This window comes from Myodes glareolus, chromosome 5 (assembly GCF_982192425.1).
Source record: "Myodes glareolus chromosome 5, mMyoGla1.1, whole genome shotgun sequence".
NCBI classification, from domain to species: Eukaryota; Metazoa; Chordata; class Mammalia; order Rodentia; family Cricetidae; genus Myodes; species Myodes glareolus.
Genome location: NC_142030.1, coordinates 92,167,998 through 92,193,550, shown reverse-complemented (window position 1 = coordinate 92,193,550; position 25,553 = coordinate 92,167,998). Strand labels below are relative to the sequence as shown.

The following is a 25,553-nucleotide window of genomic DNA, read 5'->3' as shown; positions in this document are numbered from 1 at the left end:
CAGATTCCTCATTTAGACCTCAGCATTGGCCTTGTATTTGATCGAAACCCAAAGGGCTTTTACATGTGTCTTTGGTCCCTTCAAGACTACTGGAGAGATGGCTTGGTGATTAAGATGATGACTTGTCTTTCAGAGAAGCCAAGTTCAGTTTTGCAGCAACATCGTGAGGCTAATAGCCACCTGTGATCCCAGCTGCCACTGCTGGCTACTTTAGCACCTGCACACATGTGCATACCTACACACAGGCAAACAGATACACAATTAAAAATAATAAATTTTGAAAAAAAATAAAAAGAATGGGCTGACAAAATGGCTCAGTGATTAAGAGCACTGGCTATTCTTCCAGGGGGCTTAGAATCAATTCCAAGCACTCACATGGCAGCTGACAGCTGTCTGTAATACCAGTTCTAGGGGCTCTGACACCCTCGTATAGGCATGCTACAAAGTACCAGTGTGGATGAAATGAATATTCAAAAGAAAAAAAAGGCCTGTGAGCTAGGCCTGTCAGGCATAGTGTTCCTCACTGTGCCCATGTAGTGCTGGGTGCTCTGAGGTCGGTCCCAGCAGTTAGGGAAGGCTCTGTTCTGGCAGGGTAAAACAGTGCTGACAGAAACAAAACCAGCCTTGATAATAAGGATTTATCTTCTGAGTTTTCAAGGGTCCTGCCAGGTACTTTCCTAGTTGGAGCTAGTTTGTTAAATTAGAATTCTAGATTTATTTAATTTTATTCTGGCAGACATAATTTGTGAATTTCTTGTTTTAAACTTTTCATACTGTAGAGGATGATGGAAGTCCAAAAGCTGTTTGGTTCCAATTTCTGCTCAGAATGTTACATTATCCTCTTTAGGAGTAATATATTTTTCTCTATGGACTCTATGTTTCTTTTTTTAGTGAGGTGGGATTATTTTTTATACTTACAGACGTTTATTTTGTAGCTGTTTTTTATTACTTTTCTTGCTTTTTTTGTGTGTGCCTTTGATGTTTTTGCCTGCATGCATAGCTGTGTGAAGGTAGTGTTGGCGTTACAAGCAGTTGTCTTCATGAGGGTGCTGGGGATTGAACTAACCGCTGAGCCCTCTCTCTCTCTCTCTCTCTCTCTCTCTCTCTCTCTCTCTCTCTCTCTCTCTCTCTCTCTCTCTCTCTCGCTCCCGTAGCTAATTTTCAAAGGCATTTTTTTCTCTTTCTGTCTCCAAATTGTTACTTTCTGTATTTCAGTGACGCCAAGTCCAGTGAAAGGCAAAGGAAAAGTGGGTCGCCCCACAGCTTCAAAGGCATCAAAGGATAAAACTCCTTCTCCCAAAGAAGAGGATGAGGAAGCAGAAAGCCCTCCAGAAAAGAAGACTTCTGCAAGCCCCGCACTTGAGAAGTCTGGAGATGAAGGGTCTGAAGATGAAGCCCCATCTGGGGAAGATTAAAAGTGATGTTTGGGGAGAGATTTTATTCAAAAAACAAAAAAGGAAACCTACGTAGGACACGATTTGGGCTGTGGCTTGACTCATGGGCTTTCAGTGCTATTTCATTTGTCTAAAATATTGTTTCTTTCTATATCTATCTCTATATTTATCTCACTCTCAAAACCATTGTATGTTGAAATGTTTAAGTTGCCATTTTGTCTAATGGTCTTTTTTCTTTGCCAATCCCTTCCTCCCCTTCTCCCAATGAAAGCCATGTCAATTAATCACTGAGTTGACTGCTTCATCCTTGTATTTTTAATGGAGGTTAAGAATCCCACGGCTGTAAAGCAATAAGATTTGAGATGGACACTATGGAAACTTTGCTTTTTGCTAAAGAATAGCAACTTGAACAGTAATCAAAACTAGAAAGGTTTTAGTTGAAAATTATTGTTCTTTCTTTTCCTGTACCTTTGACTGACCATTTATCATTTAACATGAGCTTATATGTCTAAACTGTACGTGTCAAAGAATCATGACTCTAAACTTAACTGATGAGGCAGTTGGGAGGTGAACATGAATTCTGGGCTGTTAACTCAGACTACTCACATTATCTCCTGGGTGTGGAGGGAATAGACTTCCTGGAGCTTTTCTGGAAATGTGGGCTTTCTTATTTTGTACTGTGTTATTCTCAAAGAGACTCAAGAGCCAGTGGTTCTTTTGTCTCAATAACAGTCCTTTTTAAAAATGGGCCACCAGAAGCCAAAATCATTTTTAATTTCATATTTCATTCATGTTTTCATTGATTCATGTTTTTTTTAAATATATACATATCCTGTTTTTTGGATAGAGTTTTACCAATGATCAGAAAATTAAACAGAGATTCCCTAGAATTTGGATGACAAGATGAGTGTACACCTCACGGAGCATTTCTTCACAGGCTGATGATGTTAGAGTTTTAAGCAAATAAAGTTTTGAGTTAATGTGAAGCTCAGATACAAAGGATTGAGATTCATCCTTTATAAATACAGGTAATTGAAGATCTTTTATGTTATAAATGTGTTTTCAAGGGCCCATGAACCTTGTTAGTTTTGTTTGGGGATAGAATTGATTTCCTTTTGATATTTAAATCTTTTCTTTGTAGTAGCATACTATGATACACGTCTCACAACTTTGTCCTGCTACTTCAGAATCTCGCAGTTCAACCGTGGAATACTGTTTTCATTACTAACAGCATGGGAGTGTGTGTTAAATGCTGCTTCCATCCTGTGGAATTGTTTTACTACTTAGTTGTTCTGACCCCTCCTTACTGTTTGTGTTTCTCAAAGCAAGAGCCTGAGCCTCAACAGGATGAGTGAACTGTATTTTAGGGTGCCTATGTGCCACTGATAACAGTCTAGACACTTTAACAGAGCATCAGGACATAGATCTATAGGTTTGATCCTCCACAGTCAGATCCCATGCACCAATAGAAGCAAAACTTAGGGATCCTATTACGCTACTAAATTAAAGATTTAGTGGAATTAATTTCTGTATATTTTTCTGCACTTAAGCTAAATTTGCTCCTTCAGTATTCTGCTTTTGTGTTTTTTAAGTGACATGTTTGTCTCAGACAATGTCATTTTCTTATAGGCGTTCTTAGGACAAAGGGTTATTTAAGAAATATTTTTACTCGGGTTTTTAAGACACTTTAAAGAACATTCTTAGATCTGCTTTAAAATAAATAAAATAAATAAATAAAATACCCAGTGGCAGAGAGTCATTTCAACCCTGCACTGTTAATAAATGAGTATTAAATATGGCCAAAAATAGAGACTTGAACATAAACAGTTGCTTTATTGTATTGTGTAATGGAATAGTTGTGAGCTGTGTAATGAGATATTACAGATCTGTTTGCTTTAGTGGGCTTGCTCAGGTGTACCCATCCTTCAAAGAGGAGACTCACCATCGTTTCCACCAGGCATCTCTCCCTTTTAGGGGCTTACAACTCAGTCTTACATTCCTAGTGACATTTGGGCTTTTCTTAGGTTACGTTTCATGGAAATTTTAAAATCTCTTTAGTATATTAATCTGCACTAACATCTTTGATTTTTATCTACCTATAATTGAGAAACAATACTGTCTTGTAGATTACTTGTGTCTGTTTGGGCTTCTTGTTTAGCTAATTAATTAGACTGAAAAATATGTTTTCTAATCACAGGCTTATTAGATTGATTGGTGTCTCAAGTGAGCACACAGGCGCTGAATGACCTTTGCTTTCACTTTTTTTTAGTTGTTTGTAACACTGGTCTTCCTTGAAATCATGCATGCAAATAGGAAGACATTTAATGTGACTCAACTGGAAACAGGTGCTTAGCAGTTAGGTCTAATAAAGACATCAGGATAGGTCACAGCTATAAGCCCTTAATGACTGGCCCTTTGCACCTCTGTGGCTTACTGTCTTTTTTTTTCCTCTCTCTTTCTCTCCCCTGTGTGCCTATAGTAAGGTGGCAATGTATTCACTGTCTTGCTTCGCAGTGCTCAGGAAATGGGGATGTTCATTTGAAGGTGCTTGTCTGTTACCTAACCTCTTCTAGGTTTACCTCCAACAGATTACAGCAGCTCTGCTGACTAACACTACAGTCTAGTTCTCTTGAGGCTCTTTTTGAAGCCTTTCTCTTTCCCAGCCAGAAATGGTAGCCTCTGTCTCACCCAGTGGTACTTACTGCTGCTTTTAACCCTCCACTTCAAATAGATTTGGAGAGGGGACCCAAAGGATATATTTTAAATACCTCCCACTCAGAATTAACCTTAAAAACTAATGGTAGGATATTTCTTCTAGAGTGGTAAGAGACTCCTCTACAAATGCCTTTTCTTTAGAAAACAAAACAAAACACAGCATTTTGTGTACCCCAGGCTGCCTCATTTAAACTCCTATTTGTTTGTTTTTTCAGAACAAGTTTTATTTCAGTCTTCTATTTGGTACTATTTCAAATATCATTTTCTTCCAGATAACAAGTCAGTAATGGATTTTGAGGTTATAATCTAGTAAGATTTTTAATAGATACAGTCAGCTAAACTTGACTTTTTCTTTTAAATATGGTTTTACTATGTAGCCTGGCTGGGAGACCTCCTACCCCTTCCACTCTTAACACTGCTGGGAATAATGCCACCATGACAGGTGACACTTTTTTAAGATAGGTTTTTATTTTTATGAACATGCAGGTGACAAGTGAACTTTTGGCCTACAGGTTGAGAGAGGAGAATTGTGTAAACAAACTCAGGTTTAGGGCTGCTGCAAGAGCAGAATTTAGAAGCAACAGAAAGTATTGTTGGTGTTGTAGAGTGAGTGCCTGTTAGAACAGTTCTCTTTACCTTCTTTACCTGTAGCATCGGAAGCTACACTAAAAAAGTTCCCGCCTGTGAATGGGTAGGAAAAAATCCAAGGTAGGCTCCTCATGCGGTTTGTAGATAGAGGTCAGAACAAGCAGTGCAGGCTTCCTACCAGGGGGTAGGGAAAGTTACAGTCACTGGTTGCTCTTGAGGGTGGAGTATTGTCATTTTTTTTCTCTGGAGGAAGCTGCTGAATTACTTGATAATGGGGAGTTTATTGTTTTTTGAGTATGTCAAGCTGTCAGTAGCCATGTTCCTGTTTCACTCTCATTTTCCTTTTGTCTTAGAAACAAAATACATGATTTTTGAATATCAAATCCATGCATTATACTTTTGTTTAAAGCCTAATTAACAGTGGTGCTGATTGTAATAACCACTATCGGGGAGGGGGTTCCATATGCCTATCTGTTGCCATGCCAATGAGTAACTGAACCAGTGACATCTGTTTGAGCATGCTCTATATGGCTGTAGAGCACCACAGTTGTGCAGACACTTTGTATATTGGGTGAGGGAGGGTTTTCTAGATTTGGGGGGAGGGTACATTGGAATTTTTTTCTTCCTTTTTTGGTGGGGTGGGGAGTATAGTACTCAGTCATGCCCTAAAAATAACATGTATAAAATCCTGAAGTGTGGTGTGGGTGTGGATATGTGTGAGTGTGTGTTTGTAAATGTCTAGCAATTAAACCTTTATCTTCTGGAAGTTAGTGAATTTTTTTCCTTTTTTCTCTGGAAGTATTTGTTACAAGATTTTGTAAATAAGAGCTCTACATAGTCAGTTTACCATTTGAACATGTTGCAGCATACATGCTTCATTCCTGCAAGGCATGACTTGCCAGGTTACATAGCAGCCACAATCTCAGTAATTGTTTGCCTTGATTTATCTATTAGACTTCATTTGCCAGTTCTAAAAACTCCCAGTCTTCCTTGATACTAGTCCATAATCTTTCATGTTCTGAGCAGGAAGGATCAGAGAACTAGCCTATCTTAGGCTGTGGGCTGAGAGCCAGGCCAGGCATCCTTTTTTTTTTTTTTTTTTTTTTTTTCATGTTGCGGTGTGGCTAGACACATCATCAGACATCAGAGGGTTGGGCATTCTTGCAATACCTTAGCAGTGCTGAAATAGGCAGCATGGTACTAAGGAAGTTAAAGTTTGAATGTAACCACTTTATTTAAAGTTTTTTTCTTTAATTTAAATGAAACCGAGTTGAAGTGACCATGTTTGTGAATTACAGATGCAACATGCATTGGTAGAATCGTGTGATGGTCTAATGTGATTCTTCATTTTCACATCTCTCAGTCTGTATGTATCTACATAAACAAAAAGAAACTCTTGCTTTGCTCTGATTGGAGGATTTCCAGGACTGCTGTCTTCTCCTGAACTTCGTTTTAAGTGCGTGTATCCTTTGCTTGTATTTTGTATTAAAAAAAAGAAAGAAAGAAAAAAAAAAGGAAAAGAATCCTTATTGTTGAGCATGTTGGCATTGTCCCCTTTATTTTTTTTCTCTTTTGGGGGACATATCAAGCAAGTTATTTTCTGTATCTTTTCTTTTATAAACCTTTTGGTTTGTTTTGTTTTAAAATGGCTTTATAAAAGGGCTTTTGTAACCCAGATGTGTGCTCTGTGTGCTTCTTGAGATATTCAAAGCAACTACATTGCCTCTTGTGCAGCAGTTACCATGGCCCATAACTACTCATCTGACTTGAAGGATGTACAGCTGTTTCCCAAGTTGTTTAGTGACCACCTGTGTCGAAAAAAAGAACACTTATCTTGACTCAGAAGTCAATAGGTTGGAACGTTGAACTAAAAGACAGGCTGATTTTTGCTTGACAGGGGTTAGATGTGTGGGAATCCCTAGTTTGTCTCCAGAGTGAGAAGGGCAATTAAAGTTCAACAGTCAGATATATAATGAAAGTTAGTGTTTTTTATGCTCAAAGAACACATTTCTGTACAGTGCCAAACACCCCCCCAGAACTACGCTGTCATCTTGTAACAGATAGTACCAGACAAGCTATTGACATAATTGCATTCTCAAGGAAAAATACCCTTTCCAAAGGTAAAGAACGATAGACCTGGCAGCAGTGTGCTGGAATGGGGAACATGGTGCGTGCTCCCTCTTTAGAATTGGTCTGAGACCAGCTATTTGGGCATTTCACACATACCTCCAAGTTTTTCTCTTACTTGCAATAACCAAGTGTTTACTGTAACTATTATGTATATGTTTAAGTAGGGTCTCTACATAGCTCTGGCTGTCCTAGAAGTCACTCTGTATACTAAGTTGGCCTCAAACTCAGATCTGCCTCCTTAGTGCTGGGGTGAAAAGCTTGAGCCTACCACAGCCTAGCAAACTTTATTCTTACTGGAGTTGTATACACCAGATTAAAGCTGTTTTCTGTATAATTTTTAAGGATTTATGTGTATGAGTGTTCTGCCTGCATGTATATCACATGTGTGTGCCAGCTGAGGTCAGAAAAAGACAAGTTCTTAGATATCCAGAGGTACATAATAGACGCTGTGTCAAAGATGGCTTTTGAAAACAGCTTGACTACACAGTTGTCTTCTGCCAGTAGAGGGCAGTGTTTGTCAACAAAGCCTGTGGCATGCCTGCTCTCCCTGGCTCATTTTCAGATTCTGTGTCTGTCAATCAGCACAGCCTGCCACCTCTGTTACAGTCTGTGATCAGTGTGTCCATTGGAGCATGCAGCAGTAATCTTCGGGGTTTTAAACAGGAAGTAGGGTCTCTTGATTTATGCATACTTTCTCTTGTGCTGTTCCCCACATAGAATTCTGAAGCTTTGCAGACAGCGTCCTGAAATGAATGTGTGCACTGAGGTTTCAAAACTCAGTTGTGAACTCTTGGCCCAGTTTTGAAACAAGTGTTGACTTTTGCAGCTGTCCTCCATTCTGAAGGTGTCAGCACTGACAACTATTCAAACAACAAAACACAGATCCCTGTTCTTGAGAAAATGTGGTAGCTGGCCACTCCTTGATCTTGAAGGCATGTCTCTCTTTCCTCTATTCTCTCAGCCCAGGGTACAGCTACCCATTCTGACATGCTTTGGCTGGGCCACTGCCAGGAAAAATGTGTGCTCCCTGTTGCAGTTGTGAAGTTCTGGACAAACATTGTGGAATACAAGCTGTGCTAATTCTGTGGACAGGGAGCTAGAGGGTATAGCCAGGGTTCAGCCTAGTAAAGCAAATAGTTACTTTAAGTGTGATAATGAAATGTTGGAAATGATTGTTTGCCTTGACTTAGTGCTCTGCACAGGCACTGGAATGAAGATTTATAAGATATCCAAGGAACAACAAGAAAGTGTGTGTGTATACATGTGTAATTAATCAGTAATGTTTTAAAGTATGGCTGGGAGTGTGTACACCCATATTTGCCCTTTCTGTTAAAGCATATAAGAAAGACACCTCTTTGGGAGCTAGAGAGATGGCTCAGTGGTTAAGAACGTTGTTTTTCTAGAGAACCCAAGTTCAGTTCCCAGCACCTCTGTCAGTTGGCTCAAAACTGCCTGTAACTTGCTCCAAGCGTTTGTACTCATGTGCTTCCTCATGTGTTCTCTCTCTCACACATGTAAAAACAAAAAATAATTTTAAAGATACCAATAGGGGCTGGAGAAATGGCTCAGTGGTTAAGAGCACTGACTGCTCTTCCAGAGGACGCGGGTTCAATTCCTAGCACCCACATGGCAGCTCACAACTGTCTGAAGATCCAGTTGCAGGGGACCTGACACCTTCACACCAATGCACATAAGATAAAGTTAAATAAACCATAAAAAAATATTTTAAAAAAAAGACACTAATGGAGTTGATTGTGGTGCATGCCTTTAATCCATGTTTAACTCAGGAGGCGGAAGCAAGCAGATCTCTGACTTCAAGACCAACCTGGTCTACAGAGCTAGTTCCAGGATAGGGCTACACAGAGAAACCCTGTCTCCAAAACAAAAGGAAAAAGAAAAATTTTAAAAAAGAAAGATACCAGGCAGTGGTGGCGCACGCCTTCAATCTCAGCACTCGGGAGGCAGAGGCAGGCGGATCTCTGAGTTCGAGACCAGCCTGGTCTACAAGAGCTAGTTCCAGGACAGGCTCCAAAGCTACAGAGAAATCCTGTCTTGAAAAAGAAAAAAAGAATGAGAGAAAAAGAAAAAGACCCTTCTTTGGCTGAGGTGGAATGTTGTGTCTAATTGTATTTTCCCCATCTTTGACAGCAACAGGAATAGGTAGTCTATGTGTTCCTGACTGTAAGAGACCAGGGCAGGTGAATGAAGTTATTAATCCAAGAAAAATGATGGTTTAATTTTAGGGGAGCCAGGCAGTGGTAGCTCACGCCTTTAATCCCAGCTCTCTGTAGGCAGAAGCAGGCAGATCTCTTGAGTTCAAGGCCAGCCTGGTCTACAGAACTAATTCTAGGACAGGCTTCAAAACTACAGAGAAACCCTGTCCTGAGAAACCAAAACAGAAATTTTAGGGGAAAATGACTACCAGTTTGTAATCGTAGCTGACGAGAGGTGATCCTTACCCCTATGTATCTGAATGTTTGGTGAAATACTTAACCAAAAGTAAGTTTTGAAACACTGGTCTTTAATAGAGCATGCTGGCAGTGGCACTTACCAGATCCTTGTTCTGGGGCTCTGCAGTTGACTCGGTTTTTTTTTTTTTTTTAAGATTTACTCGTTATGTGTATGAGTGCTCTATTTACATGGATGAGTTTACACTGGAAGAGGACATCAGATCCCATTCTAGATGGTTGTGAGCATCGTGATTGCTGGGAATTGAAGTCAGCTCCTCTGGAAGTGCTCTGAGGCATCATCCCTCCAACCCAGCAATTCACTGATTTAACCGAACTGAGTAAAAATACTGAGCACAGAAAAAATAAATACATGATTTTACTGCCAAAGTAATTAAAAATAGTGAAGTAACAAAGCTCTTATGTAAGACTCAGTTGACATTCTGTTTATTTTGTTGTATTTGTTTTGTTTGCCTTTTACAAGGTCTTAGTATGTAGCCTTGGTTGGCCTGAAATTCTTTTTGTAGACTGGGCTGGCCTTGAACTCAGTAATCCACCTATTTCTGCCTCCTGAGTGCTGGGATTAAAGGCCTGTGCCGCTACCACACCTAGCCCTGACGTTTGATCTTGGATCGTCACCTGAAATTGGTACCTTAACTTTGTATCTACTGCGTGTCTCATCCCAACTACAGGCTGAGTGTTCTTTGTTTTTCTCCTGCTTCTGGCCTTATTTGCCACTATTTCTTGTTTCCTTCCCTTGTTTTTGTGAATGACCATTTGTTTTCCATAGGTTTAGATTTTTCTGAGACAACTAACATTGTTTAGCTATGAACCAGTCTCCTGGAGGTGGATGGGGAGCCAGCTGTCCTGTAGAAAGCCACACAATTGGCCCGAGTACAAGATAAACAGCATTTCCTTGTAAACCGGGAACAATGTAGAGCTTAGATTCCAAAGCTCTATTGTGAATGCTGGTCCGGCTTCAGGTATGCAGGATAAAGACGGTATCTAGTTCAAGAGTGTGGGTATTGTCCTTGACCTTGCACAATGGGTCAGTGTTGGGCCATCAGCGAAGCAGGTCACCTCTCACACCCAGTATTCCTTGATTCTTTCCCCACCCACACCCTTGGAGCAATAAAGCCTACTACTTACCCTTCTTTAGAAGTCAACACTGTTGAGCAGTCTGAGGCACTTGCTCTGGGAAACTTAGAGTGGGGACACACTAGCAATGCCAGGCAGTGGGGACAGCCGTTCCTAGAAAGCCCATTCCTCAGAATTGGCAGGCAGTTTTTATTGACTGTGGCAACTATATTCTAACACACCAGCTGTGTGCAGGTGCACATGCGTGCACACACACAAACTACTAAAATGAGCGGTACATTATATTTCTTGACAGAAACCAGCTTAAGAGCAGTTTAGATCTCCGAAAATTGGCATGTCCATAACTTTTGTCTTAAGGAACTAAAGCTCAAGATAGACAACTATATTATCCCAGGGAACTGACCTAAGCGGCACAGAAACAAGCAAGTATTGGGGCAGTGGAGCCTCGCAGGGTGCTCATGACTTCACATTCCCCAACTCATACACACCTGTCACTCAGCAAAGTTTTGTGGCTGGGTATTTTGTTGTTGTTTTCTGTTTTGTGGCTGATCTTTTTTTCTTTTCAACTTTGTAGCTGTTTTTTTGGTTTTTTGGTGGGTTTTTTTCTGTTTTGTGACTGATTTTGGTAAGTCGGAAGATAAGTTTACAGGAAGATCTTGGGCAAGTCACCGGCCTCTCCACCCTTCCACTCCCCTGCCCTCCTACAGTAAGGATAATAAGGGACTGTTTCTCTTCTTCAAAGGGACATTGTAGCAGTAGGGAGGCCGGAGCACAGGCTCTGTCTACACACCATTGCTGGCAGCATTGTAGATCCACCAGCTTCACACAACAGCTCTCTCCGGGAAAGGCAGCCTGGAGTCCAAAACCCCACTCCTGCAACACAAAGCCTTGAGCACTGTCTCAGGGATAAATGAGTTATTTATTAGTACGAGCACACTTGTAAAAAGTAATCTTTAACAGGCCCACAGTAGGGTGGTCTAAGGGAAAGAACGACAGCAGCACCAAGTCACCTGCACTAACTACTGAGGTGGAGTTTGGGGTTGTTCTTCCTTAGTGTGAATACAAGAACTATTGGTGTTCATCTTTTCAGCTTCTTATAAGAAAAAGGAATTTTACCCAGTGATCCCAAACTGTATTCCTAGTTATTAAGTACATTCAAATGGGAGAATGTTGATCTGAGTCTGCAAAATAGATTAGGAATACTTGTCAAGGGGTGGAGTAGAGTTCACTTGCTGATCATTGTGTCGTGTGGGGGCCTGGGTTCAATCCCTAGCAATGGGGAAAAATGGCATTTTGGGTATGTGAAATGACCATGTTTTGGTGTCTTTGCCTCGAATTTAAACAGAAAGGAAGATACAAAAGTGGTCCACAGTCAGCGGCAGAACCATTTAACTGATGAAGTGTAATGCCCCATGTTCTCAAATACTAAAAGCTCGTGAAAAATGCTTGTTCTGGAGCGCAATCATGAGTCCTTTTATGACTAATAGTGTTTTGGCAGCTGAACCCAGAAGCAAACTACAAGATGGATGCCTTCCTCCCCACGAGTTCTTCAATCTGCAGAGAACAAAGACCCAGTTTCAACAGATAGGAAAGCATTTGATCTATGTCTGTTGGGCAATGCTCAGCCTATATACATACTCGGTTAGTCAGGAACCTGTTATCACGTAATCAGCGCTTCCATCAGATCAATGTAAGCATCATCTGTGCTTTTTAGACAGATAACTCCCAGAAGTCCTAAGTTCCTCTTGTGTTATCTGGTTGTTCGTTTTGGCTTTCGTCAAATTTTCAGTTTTCTCTGCTCAGTTGCTATCACTGAGTTCCGTTAATGTGCATGACACACACTTCCCCTCACTAGACATTTGGACAAGTGTCAGTATTTAAGGTCGTGAGAACTGTATTTTTGTTCCCATTAAGAGTGTGGTACCAAAAAAAAAAAAAAAAAAAAAAAAGCTGAAAACTAGGATAGTTAGGATAGTATTCTTCTCCTAGGATTGGCTCTCTGTTCTTTTAGAACTGATTCTCAGTGTTTAGTGTTTAGTGTTTCTTTTCCTTTTCTTTTTGAGACAGGTCTTGCCTCAGACAGTAACCCAAGCTGCCTCAGCCTCCATCGGGCTAGAATTTGGGGTGCATGTTACCACACCCAATTCAGGATAAAGTTTGGAACTTAAGCGTATTCATCTCTTCTAAGCCACAAGGCCGAGCAGAGCAGTTGGGGAGCGAAGTACTAAGGAAGATGCTGCAAATTGATACTCTGGCTGTCCATCGAATACTTTATATCAGGGCTCTCCAAGCATGGCCCTGGCCAGTAGCCTCAGCCTTAGCTGGAAACTGGTCTGAAAAGTAAAATCCTGGGTGCTGCCTTGACCTACTAAATTCTAAACTAGGCATAGGACCTAGAGGTTCGGGTTTAACAAGTCCCCCAGTGGATTCTGACAGCCACTTCCAATATAAAGTACACCCAAGGATCAACTGAACTAAATTTTCACCATCTCCTCCTCCATCCTCCCCCTGCTCCTCTTCACCACCCGCACCACCTTTGCCCGAGTGAGGTGACTGACACAGGCAGGTACGGTCTCATGAGCTGATGGCTTGTTTAGCGGCACCAGTGAAATCTTACCACTGCATCTTCACTTACCATTCCTGGCAAAAGTTTTATTTTTTATTGTGTGCTCGCATGCCACCCATGCATATGAAAGTCAGAGGACAACTTTGTGGGGTGAGCTCTCTCTCTCAACCTTTACATGGGTTCTGAGGCTTGAACTCAGGTCCTTAGTCCTGCACGGCAAGTGTCTTTACCCATTGAGACATCTCTCTGATCTGGAAGTAATTAATTTTTTTTCTCAAATATTTCATCTGTTGGAGTCACCAAGGATAGAAGTAACCTGTTTCTCGTCTGTGGCTCCGTCACACACCTCTTCTGACTCCTGCTTTTTATCCTGTGACTCAAGAATCCTGTCTACTAAGAGAGCACTGTCGCTGGTTCATAATTGTCACCCCACCACTCCAGAAGCCGAGGCAGAAGCTACAAGTTTGGGGCCACTGTGTGTTCCATAGTGATTTCTAGGGTAACCTGGGCTACAGAATGAGACCCTGTCTTGTTTGTTTCTTTGTGTTTGGTTTTGGTTTTTGAGATGGGGTTTCTCTGTGTGGCCCTGGCCGTCCTGGAATGTACTCTGTAGACCAGGCTGGTCTCAAACTCAGAGATCCACTTTTCTCTGCTCCTAAATGCTAGGATTAAAGGCATGTGCCACCAATGTCTGGCTGAGACCCTAAAAACCAAACAAACCTCGGTGCTGGTGAGATGTTTCAGTGACTAAAGGTGCTTGCTGTCAAGTCTGACCACCTACGTTCATTCCCTCATGAATTCATGTGGTAGACGAGAACAGACTCCAAAAAGTTGTCCCCTCCATGAGTACCCATATGAGTACCTACACACACATACACACACATACACACACGCACACACACACACGTAAGTCTTAAGAGAGCGAGAAGTTGGCGCCATAGGTAAGAGCATTTGCTTTGTAAGCACAAGGACCAAAGTTTGAATACCCAGTCCCCACATAAAAAGCTGAACATGCCTGTAACCCCAGCATTGGGTCTCAGAGCCACGTTGACACGTAGAGCCAGCCTAACTAAAAGGGTGAACATCTGGTTCAGGGCAACCCTAAAGCAGAGAGTGACAGAAGACACCTGATGTTCTACTCTGAGTGACATGTGTGTGCACAGGGACACTCTTCTGGAAATGTATGAGCATACACCATGCATGTATAACAAGCACATGCCCATACCTACCAAAAATCCCGCCTGCTATTAGACTTCCTACAGATTCAGGCCTTGTTTCGATTCCTTCTCCCACTCTAGAAGACAACTGAACAAATGCCTTTAGAAACCACAGGCGGTGGTGGTGCGCGCCTTTAGTCCCAGCACTCGGGAGGCAGAGGCAGGCGGATCTCTGCGAATCCGAGGCCAGCCTGGTCTACAGAGCGAGTTCCAGGACAACCTCCAAAGCTACGCAGAGAAACCCTGTCTCCAAAAACTAAAACAAACAAACAAACAAACAAAAACCCACAGATGGTCATGTTCGAGAGTGGCGCTCAGAGCACACAATTATCTGGAATAGCCTAAATCCTCATGGGGCTGTCACCGTGTTCTCCTAACACACCGAGTCTTAGAGATAACAGTAGTTCCCACTTCATGAATCCTTACCATGGATGTCCTTGACTTCAAGAGGACAAAACTGGGATCTAGAGACAGTTAAACAATGTGCCCCCTGATATAGCCTGACACCCCAACACTGGGCAAATATTTATTGACTAAAGTCAAAAGGGATCGATTGCAATTTGGTTCCTTTTGTTTGTGTACCAGAATAGCTTCTGGCAGAAGCACCAGGTAACCAAAGGCTACATGAAAGGAGCATTACTCCGGTAAAAACTTAGGGAGGATCAGGGACCTGGATTTGAGCTCCGGCTCTCCACTAACCAGCCTCGGGAAGACACTTCCTCCCTGAGCTCCAGTTTCTGCAGCTGTGAGCTGTCTGCAGCATCTTAACATGGCTGGCAGAAACACACATAAAACACCTTGCAAAGGCTCACAGAAGGCTTTCTCCTGGGGGCATGAGAGGTTAATGGCCCATCCGGAGCAGAAGCAAGGAGCAGTTGCTGAGCCACCATGCCATTCATTCTTGCTGCGCAGGGAAGCTGTCTTTCGGAGTGTTTTCTCTCAGGGTGGAATGATGGCGTAATCTAGGTAAATCAGTGAGAGGGAGTGCCAGCACGGACTCAGCTGCCCACTCGGTGCTCCTCAGGCCTCCTGCATGCCTTGCCTTAGGCACTGCCTGTCTGTACTCATCCTGAGAACCACCAGGTAAATAAGATCCTTCAATACATCTTTATACGTGTGAGTGATCCAGAGAAAGGTCTTCGAATGTCCTAGAATCTTGGAATGGCACAAGCCAGGCCTGCCTCCCCAGATTCTCATGGCTGGCCAGACCTTCCCGGTTAGGGTCCATGGATGGTAAACAGGGGGGCCTGGCAGATAACTAGTAACCCCCGAGTTACTCTGGTAAGGAACACATCGTCATGAGCTCCTACCTGGGTCCCCCTCCCCACTTTCTCTGATGCTGGAGTGCAGCGTTAAGGGTGGGCGGGTTCTCATGGGAGAATCCCACAAGCTCTTACTTCTCTTTTGCTGGACACTAGCTGAGCCTGAGTCTTGTGGAACAGGCTACAGTAGGGATAGCCCATCAATATCATTTTAGGTACCTCTGGCTCCTATAGAGATTACAGAGTGCCAAACTCTCAATCCTCCTGTCTCAGCCTCCTAAATGCTGGGAATCTAACTTGGCTCATTCCTCATTTTAGAATGGGGGAGCAAGGAGAAATTCAGAACTGAAATCTCAGAACGATTAATTTCTCTAGATCAGGGTCTCCCGACTTTGGCTGTCTCTTGGGGGCCTGTGCCGTATGCGGGGTGGGGGGAGGCTATGCTAGGAGCTGGGGGCATTGCCCTGTGTTGAAGGGTGCCTTAGCAGCTTATTTGGCCTCCACATTCCCTGGGTGCCAGCAACAGCCCTCCCCCATGGTATAATAAAAAAAAAAATATCTCCAGACACATCAATGTCCCCAGGGTACAAAGCTGCCTTGAGGTGAAAACTATCCACCTAATAGCTTCCTGGGATTTCCCCCTAGCCAGCTGATGCTTTTGTTCCAGGGGCCTCTTCTAAGAGTCAGGGGGAGAACTGGCTGATGAGAAGAATCCCAGCACTTGGCCTCTACTTTCCATACCCAACTTAGAGGAGCCCAAGGGAAGCCTTTTGCTTCCCATATGGACCACTGCAGCTCCCCGCCTCACCCCAGCTATCCATGCCAGTTTGAAATGCTGTGCTGGCTGGTCCACATTTGCATTTTGACATAGCATGCTCTCGGTGTACCACCGCCAGAGGGTTCGCCCCACAGTCCATGTGTCCACAACCCGTGTGTGTGTGTGTGTGTGTGTGTGTGTGTGTGTGTAAAAAATAGTGTCAGTAGGAAAGGGCTGACCGCCGTCCCTGCCCTTTACTGAAACAAAGGCGAGTTAATGGAAGAAATTATATTTATGTAATCAAAGTTTGATGTGACATTTGGCCCTTTAGACTGAAGACCCAAGACTCAGGGGAAACTATTTTTATGTTGAGTTGATGAAGAAGGACAGACATGTAGAAAAATGGTGAACATAATGACAAACAAGAAGGACCCAGCAAGGCTGCGTAGGTTCTCCTTGGCCTCTCTGTAAAGTGTGGAGTGGGACTCAGGTGAAGTCCGGGTCTTCGACCTTGACAAGTTAGGGCTGCCTTTGGGGAAAGGACCTCAGTATCTCTGGCCCATCTTGAGGGAGGGAAGAAAGTCTGGTGTCCGGAGCTTACCCCAGTGGCAAATGAAGAATGAGAGACAGGGAGCAGAGAGTTCCTCAACCGAGGCCTCCAGGACCCTCCTCTTGAGATACTGTATTCTGAACCCCAACAAGAAAGGCAGACTATGGGGCTCGGGGATGCTTTCCTTCTGGCACTTCTTTCATTTCCCCAGGCAAATTACACGCTTCTGTAATGAAATAGTTTCTGGACTGAGATGGGAAACTCAAGTCCCTGGTGCCCCCTCCTCATGAGAGTCCTGGGAACGGAAGGAAGAGAAGCAGTTTCTCTTCCGTATCCCTGCCAGGGAGCCTAGACTGAGACAGAGACGCTCCCTTTAGCCTGCAGAAGCTTCCAAACCTGCCATTGGGCAGAGCTGGGACGTGGGCAGTTTCAGAGAAGCCGAGCAAAAGGTGAGATTGTACGACAGAGGGGGCGCCTGAAAAGGTCAGAGTTTTTATTCTCAGCCTGTCAGCGCCTGGAGTGTAGCTGTCCCCTGCCTCTGTTGCGGACAGTTCCTGGTCACAAGGCTGGCGGGGGAGCAGGTGACGCTGGCTGAAGTCCCAGGACAGGCTTGCAGGAGCATCCTCTGCCACTAGGCTTCCCCGGGTCAGCGCTGTCCCCGGCAGGTGGTTTTAGAAAACAGTCCCTGTGGGGCCATAGGTGAGGAGACAGAAGGGACAGCTGTGGGAACAGGAAGCACAGATAGGACAGAGCAGGATGTGACTCTCGGGGGGCCATTGTGGACAGAAAGAACTAGGGGGTAGGGACACGGAGCGGAGCGGAGCTCGGAGAGACTCGGGCCCATGCCTCGCATGCTCTCTCCTTTTTCAGCCCTCCCTTCCAGTTCTCTAGAAAACCGAAATACCAACGTTGAGGTGACAGGGGTGGAAGATGAGGGAGAGGAGTGGATCTATGGTCCTTTGCTGACCAGTTAGCAGTTTCTTCCCTGAGGAAAAGGAGACAGTCTGCCAGAGTCCTCAAAAACAGGAAGAAGAATCGGGGAGACTTTAGAGACCACATACCCAGGACAGATCACTCGATCTCACAAAAAAACTTTTATTTCTATTTTTTTTAAACAACATAAGGACAGGATTTGTGGTCTTGCACAAGCCAACCACTGAACCAAACTTTATTTTTCAATTAAAAATTTTTCTGTGAATGTGGACATGTAGCTCAGTTGATAGAATACTTGCCTAAGATGCACAAAGCCACAGGTTCAATCCACAGTACTGCCCAAATTCGGCATGGTGGCACATACCTACAGCCCTAGCACTTGGGAGACCAGAAGTCAAGGCCTGGGTTACATGAGACTCTGTCTCAAAAACCATTTTTTTTTATATATTTAGACAGTTGTATATTCTCATACTTAGAAAAAAAATGGTTGGATGTGGTGGCACATGTCTTTAACCTCAGCATTCAGGAGGCAAAGACAAGTAAATCTCTATGAGTTCCGACCAGTCTGTGGTACATGGGGGGCCCCCTCCATAGAAAACCAATAAATATGTAGAAAGCTGGAATCTAGCTTAGCAGTAACTAGAGCACTTACCTAGCATGCACTGGCCTCGGGGTTTGATTCCCCAATACCAAGGTATACAGAGGAAGGAAAGGGGGGTAAAAAACTATTTAGAAAGCTCAGTCACACACTTTGCCCTGTGTCTCCAAAGATAACAGTTTGTGGAAATACAATATGATACCAAAGCCAAGATACCAGCTCTGATGTAGATTCAGCTCTGATGCAGATGTACCCACCACTCCCACTCAGACAGTTGAGTGGGCCTGTGTGTGTGTGTGTGTGTGTGTGTGTGTGTGTGTTTGTATGCGCGTCTCTAGATCTATACAATGTAAATGTGAATATCCATCACTAGAATCAAGTTCTGAATGTTACACATTCCAAGGATTTCCCATATCCTGTGCCTCCAGTGCTGGAGTTCTGTTTCAAAATGTTTCAAAGCGGGGCTGGAGAGATGGCTCAGTAGTTAAGAGCACTGGCTGCTCTTCCAGAGGTCCTGAGTTCAATTCCCAGCAACCACATGGTGGCTCACAACCATCTGTAATGTGATCTGGTGCCCTCCTCTGGAGTGCGGGCATACATGGAGGCAGAATGTTGTATACATAATAAATAAATAAATCTTTTAAAAAAATGTTTCAAAGGGACTGGAGGGATTGCTTTTCCAGAGGACCTAGGTTTAGATCCCAGCACCCAAAATGGGTGGCACAGAATCATCTATAACTTCTTGGGATCTGATGCCCTCTTCAGGACTCTATGGGCATTGGCACACTCACACACACACACACACACACACACACACACACACACACACACATAAATAAAAACAAATGTTTTTGATGTGTTTTTCAAGACAGGGTTTCTCTGTGTACCCCTAGCTGTCCTGGAACTCACTCTGTAAACCAGGCTGGCCTCGAACTCACAGAGATCCAACTGCCTCTGCCTCTCGAGTGCTGAGATTAAAGGTGTGCCACCACCACCCAGCTAAAAGCAAATCTTTTTTTTCTTAAATATTTATTTATGTATTTTGTATACAATATTCTGTCTGTGTGTATGCCTCAGTCCAGAAGAGGGCACCAGACCCCATTACAGATGGTTGTGAGCAGCCATGTGGTTGCTGGGAACTGAACTCAGGACCTTTGGAAGAGCAGGCAGTGCTCTTAACCGCTGAGCCATCTCTCCAGCCCCCAAAACAAATCTTTTAAACAAAATGTTTCGTGTGATTCTGGGAATGCTTGTCTTTCAATGCAATCCCTTGCATAGCTAACCAATCATTAGTAGTTCCTTTCTTTTTATTCCTGATCTCTCAGTACTTGTAGTGATTTGAATGTAATTGGCCCCCACAGCCTCACAGGAGGGGCCCTGTTAGGAGCTGTGGCTTTATGGGACCAGGTATGGCCTTTTTGGAGAAAGTGTGTCACTGTGGGAGCAGGCTTTGAGTTTTCCTATGCTCAGGATACCATCTAGTGTCAAAATTGACTTCCTGTTGCCTTCTGATCAAGTTGTAGCCAGCGCCATGTCGGCCTGCAAGCTGCCATGGTCCCTGTCATGATGATAATGAATTGAACCTCTGAGAATGTAAGCAAGCCACCCCGATTAAATGTTTTCCTTTTAAGAATTGCCGAGGTCATTGTGTCTCTTCTAACTAAATCCTAACTAAAAGAGTACCCAAATCTGCTTTGCCACTCACCTGTTGAAGGACATGGGGTTTTCCCCCTAAGTTAGTGATAGGTAAGATAAGGTACTATAAGTTACTATGTGCTTACCGATGCCAGCCCTGGTGGTATAACCTTAAGATATTTTTTTTTCCGAGACAAGGTTTCTCTGTAGCTTTGGAGACTGTCCTGGAACAAGCTCTTGAAGATCAAGCTGGTTTCGAACTCACCGAGATTCACCTGCCTCTGCCTCCCGAGTGCTGGGATTATGGGCGTGAGACACCACCGCCTGGCAACCTTGAGGTTTTCATCCAGTTACAGCATCCTCCCCGGCACACCATGGACCCTCAGTCACTAGTCCTTGGTAGTGACTGTAGTGAATGAGCTCGGTCCCAGTAAGTGGAAGGGAGAAAGTGAAAAATGAGGATGGTTTATGGTAATTGCAAAAAAAAAAAAAAAATCAAGGCCCAGTTTGAAAAAGGACTGACCTAAAGACAGGGGCTATCATTAGCACAAAGTGGTTCGTACTGTAAGAGAACAAAACGTCGTTTGATATGTGTGGCAAGGTGAAGATGGCCTGCAGATGCCAGACAACTGATGGAGGTGAGGGCAGGGCTGGGGGGCAGGCCTGACTCTCGCTCTCTCTCACATTCTAGAGAGAGACTCTCTCCGAGACACCACTTCCTAACCGTAATCTGGAGAGCAGATCTCTGTCCTAAGGGTCAAAGGGGATAAATAAGATAGGATGTATATAGTTTTGGACTCCCACCAGCCCCAGAGCAGCAGTTAGTGTTCTGTCGGCCTCCATCCCAGTCACACAGATGCTGAGGCAGGCGAACTGAAGCGGACTGGGAGAGGTGGTGGGCCTGGAGCACAGATAACATGGGCGGGCGCCTAGGCTGCCTAAGCAGTGGGTGCTAGGTGGACGTAGGCACTTCTCTAAGTCCAGACCAGGTTTCAAACAGAGTAGAAATTCACAAGTCGGGATTAGGCCCAGTGGGTCCATCTACCATTCGGCTGGGCACCTATCCCTATTGCCTCCTGTCTTAGTCAGAGTCCTATTGCTGTGAAGAGACGCTGTGACCCTGGCAGCTCTTACAAAAGAAAGCATCTAACTGGGGCTGGTTCACAGTTTCAGAGGTTTAGTTCATGATCATCATGGCAGGAAACCCAGAGGTACACAAGCAGACATGGTGCTGGAGAAAGTAGCTGGGAGTGGAGTTCTACATCCAGATCCTCAGGTGGCGGGAAGAGAGCATGACACTGGGCCTGGCTTGGACTTTTGGAAACCTCAAAGCCCACCACCAGAGACACGCTTTTTCCAACAAGGCCACACCTCCAAATTCTTTCAAATAGTGCCACTCCCTGGTGACCAACAAGCAACGAATTCTAGAGCCTCTGGGGACCATTCTCATTCGAACATTATCATCATCCTCATCACTACCAGCATCCTCGTCACCATCAGCATCTTTTTCACTGAATGTATTGATACATTGCCCTGCCAAATACCCAATTCCCAACGTGACCTTAAAAACTATGAATTAAACCCTGTCACTCCTCCACGTCCTCTTGAAGGACTTCCTGCTACAGAAGAATGAGATCCACACCAGCTGGTTTCTGCCGGTTCACCTGACCCCATTTCTGTTTCCTCTTGCTCCGACTGGCTTTCTTCCTGGAGCTCACACACCTAGTAAGCAGTCCTGCCTCGGGGCCTCTGTACCTGCCATTCTTAGTGCTCTCCTCCTAGATCTCCCAGGGGAGGAGCCTCTTAGGATCAGCTCCAACAATACCCCGAAAACTTCCTCTCTCTTCCCCCACCCACTCATCATCCCATTTGACTTTCTCCATACCAACTGAAGTCAGGAGTGTGGGGTTTTTAGTTTTGTTTTGTTTTTGTTTTGTATTCTCCAAGTCAGTAGGGGCTTCATCTGTCTCATTCACCTGTGTACCCCCAGATTACAAAAGGGCCTAAAAAATATTGCATTGGGTGACACAGAACAGCCTGAGATTTCTTTGGGACTGAGAAAAGCCCACATTATGAGAAAATATGGGTCTTGGAGCCCAGAAGCCCAGAAGCCCAGGTAGGGGATGGACTTCTCTGCATTTAGTTTTCCTCCTCTGGAAGGAAGATGTTGCTACCACGCGGTTTTCAGGGGAGCGGGGGAAGGATGAGCCGAGTACGTGAAAGAATAAAATCGGTATGAATGCGCTCTGGCTTCAACCCGAGTCCACGTGCCTATCTAAAGAGAGTGAGACGGTTTCGGGGTTGCTGGCTGGGGAGCTCGTCCTCATACCTGTAGTCAGGGCTGTCATACTTTCCACTTACGAAAGGAAGCTGGCCTCTGGCATCCTGAGAGGGTGGTGGCAGGGTGGGGACCCAGAAACTTCTCCCCGCAGTCTGAGGCCAGGCTACTACTGAGGTCCCATGGTTCACAGGGAAAGAATAGTGTTCATATTTCTTTTTTTTCCCCCAGATTTATTTATTTTGTGTGTTTGAGTGTTTTGCCTGAGTGTATGTATGTTCACCATAAGCCTGCCTGGTGCCCAAGAAGATCAGAAGACACTGGATTCCTAGAACTAAAGTTATAGATAGGTTGTTTTTTGTTTGTTTTGGTTTTGATTTGGTTTGGTTTTTTTGAGACAGGGTTTCTCTCTGTAGCCCTGGCCATCCTGGAACTGTGTAGACCAGGCTGGTCTCGAACTCACAGGGATCCACCTGCCTCTGTCTCCTGAGTGCTGGGTTTAAAAGTGTACGCCACCAGCGCCTGGTTACAGATAGTTTTGAGCAGCCATATGGGCACTGGGAACTGAACCTTGGTCCTCTGCAAGGACAGTCAGGGCTCTTAACTGTTAAGCCGTCTGATTCCAGCTCTGATTTTTCACATTTCTAAGTGGTTAAAAAGAAAATCAAAGGTGTATAGGGCCAGGTGTGTAGCTGACGGGTCCAAGCCCTTCCTGGCTAGGACAAGGCCCTTGGTCCATTTGCAGTACTAGGGGGAGAGATTCCCTTTGGGACACATGAAAGTCAAACTTCAATGTCCACAGGTAACAGCTTCTCACTAGACTCGACATCACCTTCCCTGTGGATACCTACGGCTGCTTTTGGGCCATAAGCACATAGCAAGGGGCTATGGAAACCATGAGGGTCCAAAATAACTTCTGTCTGGCCCATTTCAGAAAAGGTATGTGGGCTTTGGCAAAAAGTCAAGGGCTTGTCTAAAGTCTGTGTGCTGCTACTGAGGGGTAAGGATGGCTCCAGGGGACCGGGCCCTTTCCAGAGCCCCAGCTGCAGCACTCAAGACACAGAGGCAGGCAGAGGTCTGAGTCTGAGGCCAACCTGGTCTACAGACAGAGCTCCAGGACAGCCAGGGCTACACAGAGAAACCCTGTCTTGAAGAACCTAAAGAAGGAGAGGTAGGACGAAGAGGAAAAGAAGAAGAATTAAAAAGGCCTTGCTTCACTTCACCTATGTCCCCAGAGGCAGTGCCCACCTCCTGGAGCCAAGAGGCAGCCAAGGGAGCAGCTCCTTTCCTGGACTTTTGGGGAGGAGTTCCACAGCAGTCGCTGGGGTGACCTGCCCGTCACTGTTGGCCTCCTCCCCGGTAGGCAGGGAGTGGGATCGCTGAAGTGGCTCCACTTCTTTGAGACATCAACTCTTTAAGATACAGGTGACCTTCCCCGGGGAGTTACCCTGTGTGCCCTCTGTCCTAGAGACCCTCCCACCCACATCCGCTCTGCAGTCTGTGTGGGAGACAGTCTGTTGAATTATTCTTAGAGAGGAGAGGAGAAATGGTGGCTTCTGGAAGGTGGGAAGTCAGCTCCTAATAACAGGCCTCTCTTTCTGTGTCTGGGGAGTGTATAATAATCCTCCGTGTGACAGAGATGCCCAGCCTGACGGAGACCATGACATCGAGGGAAGTTGCTCTGTGGCCTTATTGGGGCAGGGGGTTGTGGTACACACTCACGCTACAGTGGGAAGTGGCTCCGGCCAGGCCTAAGCTAAGGTGCCAGGACAGACTGTGAGAGCAGGAGGAGCCTAGCTGCTGCCTAGGAGGTGAGAACATAGGGTAGCAGTGTGACTCGGGCAGCCGCATGCCCACGGGAGCCTCCTTCTTCCTCTCTGCTCTTCCACCACACCTGGGGAGTCTGGAGCACCAGGCTGGATTGCCCACAGCATTGCTTCCTCTAAGGAAGAGAAAGGAAAGAGTAACAGAGACAGAGTATATGTCTCCCGCCTCACTTTGGGGTGCCTTCCTTAGAGGGGGACCTAGTCTGCAAAGAGGACAAGGTCAGGCTCCTGCACTTAAGGCTCCGTAGCCCAGGCAAGTAATTCATTGCTCCTCTGAGCTTACATTTCCGCCCCATAATAACACCTGTCTCTCAAGGTCACTGTAAAAACCAAATGACAGGTTGCACACAAAAGCCACTTTGAAAACCAGGAAGCCCAGACAGGAGCATTCACTAAATGAGCTTCAGGCTTTCTGCTCACGCTGTCTGGGCAGACAAAGGGGACCTTGCTCATTACACTAGCATGACTTGGGTCCCACCAGACTGTAGAGGAAAAGCAGAATATTTTCCCAACGGGACAGATTTCTGTGCCCAAGAGGCTGAGGGTTGTGCTGGCACGTGCCATGGCTGTGCAGGCTCACACAGTTCCCCCTCCCCCAGGGTGGTGTGCTTGCATCTCTGATAAGGCCCTGGCTTCCTGTTTAACCCCAAAGGCCGTTAGGAAAGAATGAGATAGGGTGGGTTTTGGTTTCCACAAAACTAGCGCTTTGCTTCCCAACCCTGGGCAGTTGGAGAGGTAGTGACTACGTGGGCTGCAGGCGGCACCTCTCTCAGCTTTGATGCTTGGGAAGGTCGTGAAGGTTCTAGAAATGCCCATGTGACTCAGGGGAGACCAGGGCAACGGGAGCGCTGGGAGTTTCAGCCATTACTGCCTTCTGTCCACACAGCCCTTAACAAGTCTCATTCTGTAAACCAGAACGGGCGCCCTTCTGTCCCCTTTCAGAGCTGCGGGACCAGGGGCAAGTGCTCATAGAGGAGAGCTGAACTTGGTGCCCTACACAAGCAGAGCAGGGCCATGACCCAGGCCGACCACGACACAGAATTGCAGATGAGGGGGTGGGGACAGAAAAGTGGGGTTCCCGCTGAGTACTCCATCCTGCACTCCACTGGCATCTGACCTTCATCCTGCGGGACAGATACCCCATCTGAATCTTACAGAAGAATCTACCAACTTCAGCAGTCAGGTCCCTAGCACGCAGTATGGATGTGGACAGGTCAGCTGGAGTCGGCCTGTTTGCCCTGGTCTTCACGCCCACCAGGGATGTAGAGTACCTGTCTTGATTATGGCTATGAGATTAAGCTGGGGTAGGAGAGAAGCCAACTGGAAGAAGTGTGGAGGGAGGCGGAGGTACAGCGGTCCCACATCTGAGCCTGTGTCTGCTGTGTATCTTCTGGTCTCAGCACCTTCTCAGTGCCCCTGGTGAGCCCATTTGCCCATGACTGCCATAACATTCGTCCATGTGATCTCATGTGCTGGTCTGGCATCTCTCTTCCCACGTCCCACTGAACTAAAGTAACTGTCCCTGCTCCCTTCTTTTGCCCTGGAACCCTTCGGTTTCT

At 45.1% G+C, this 25,553-nt stretch overlaps 1 protein-coding gene across 2 annotated transcripts in view; it reads left to right on the top strand.

Moving 5' to 3' along the window:
• The window catches only part of Nucks1 (nuclear casein kinase and cyclin dependent kinase substrate 1), a 28,346-nt gene extending 21,974 nt beyond the window's left edge, over positions 1-6,372 (top strand). For both annotated transcript variants that reach the window (XM_085688276.2, XM_085688275.2), the window contains exon 7: positions 1,216-6,372. In XM_085688276.2, the coding sequence (XP_085544402.1) occupies positions 1,216-1,415 (200 nt within the window). In that variant the 3' untranslated portion in view covers positions 1,416-6,372. The remainder of the gene's footprint in view (positions 1-1,215) is intronic.
• Positions 6,373-25,553: the final 19,181 nt, after the last annotated feature.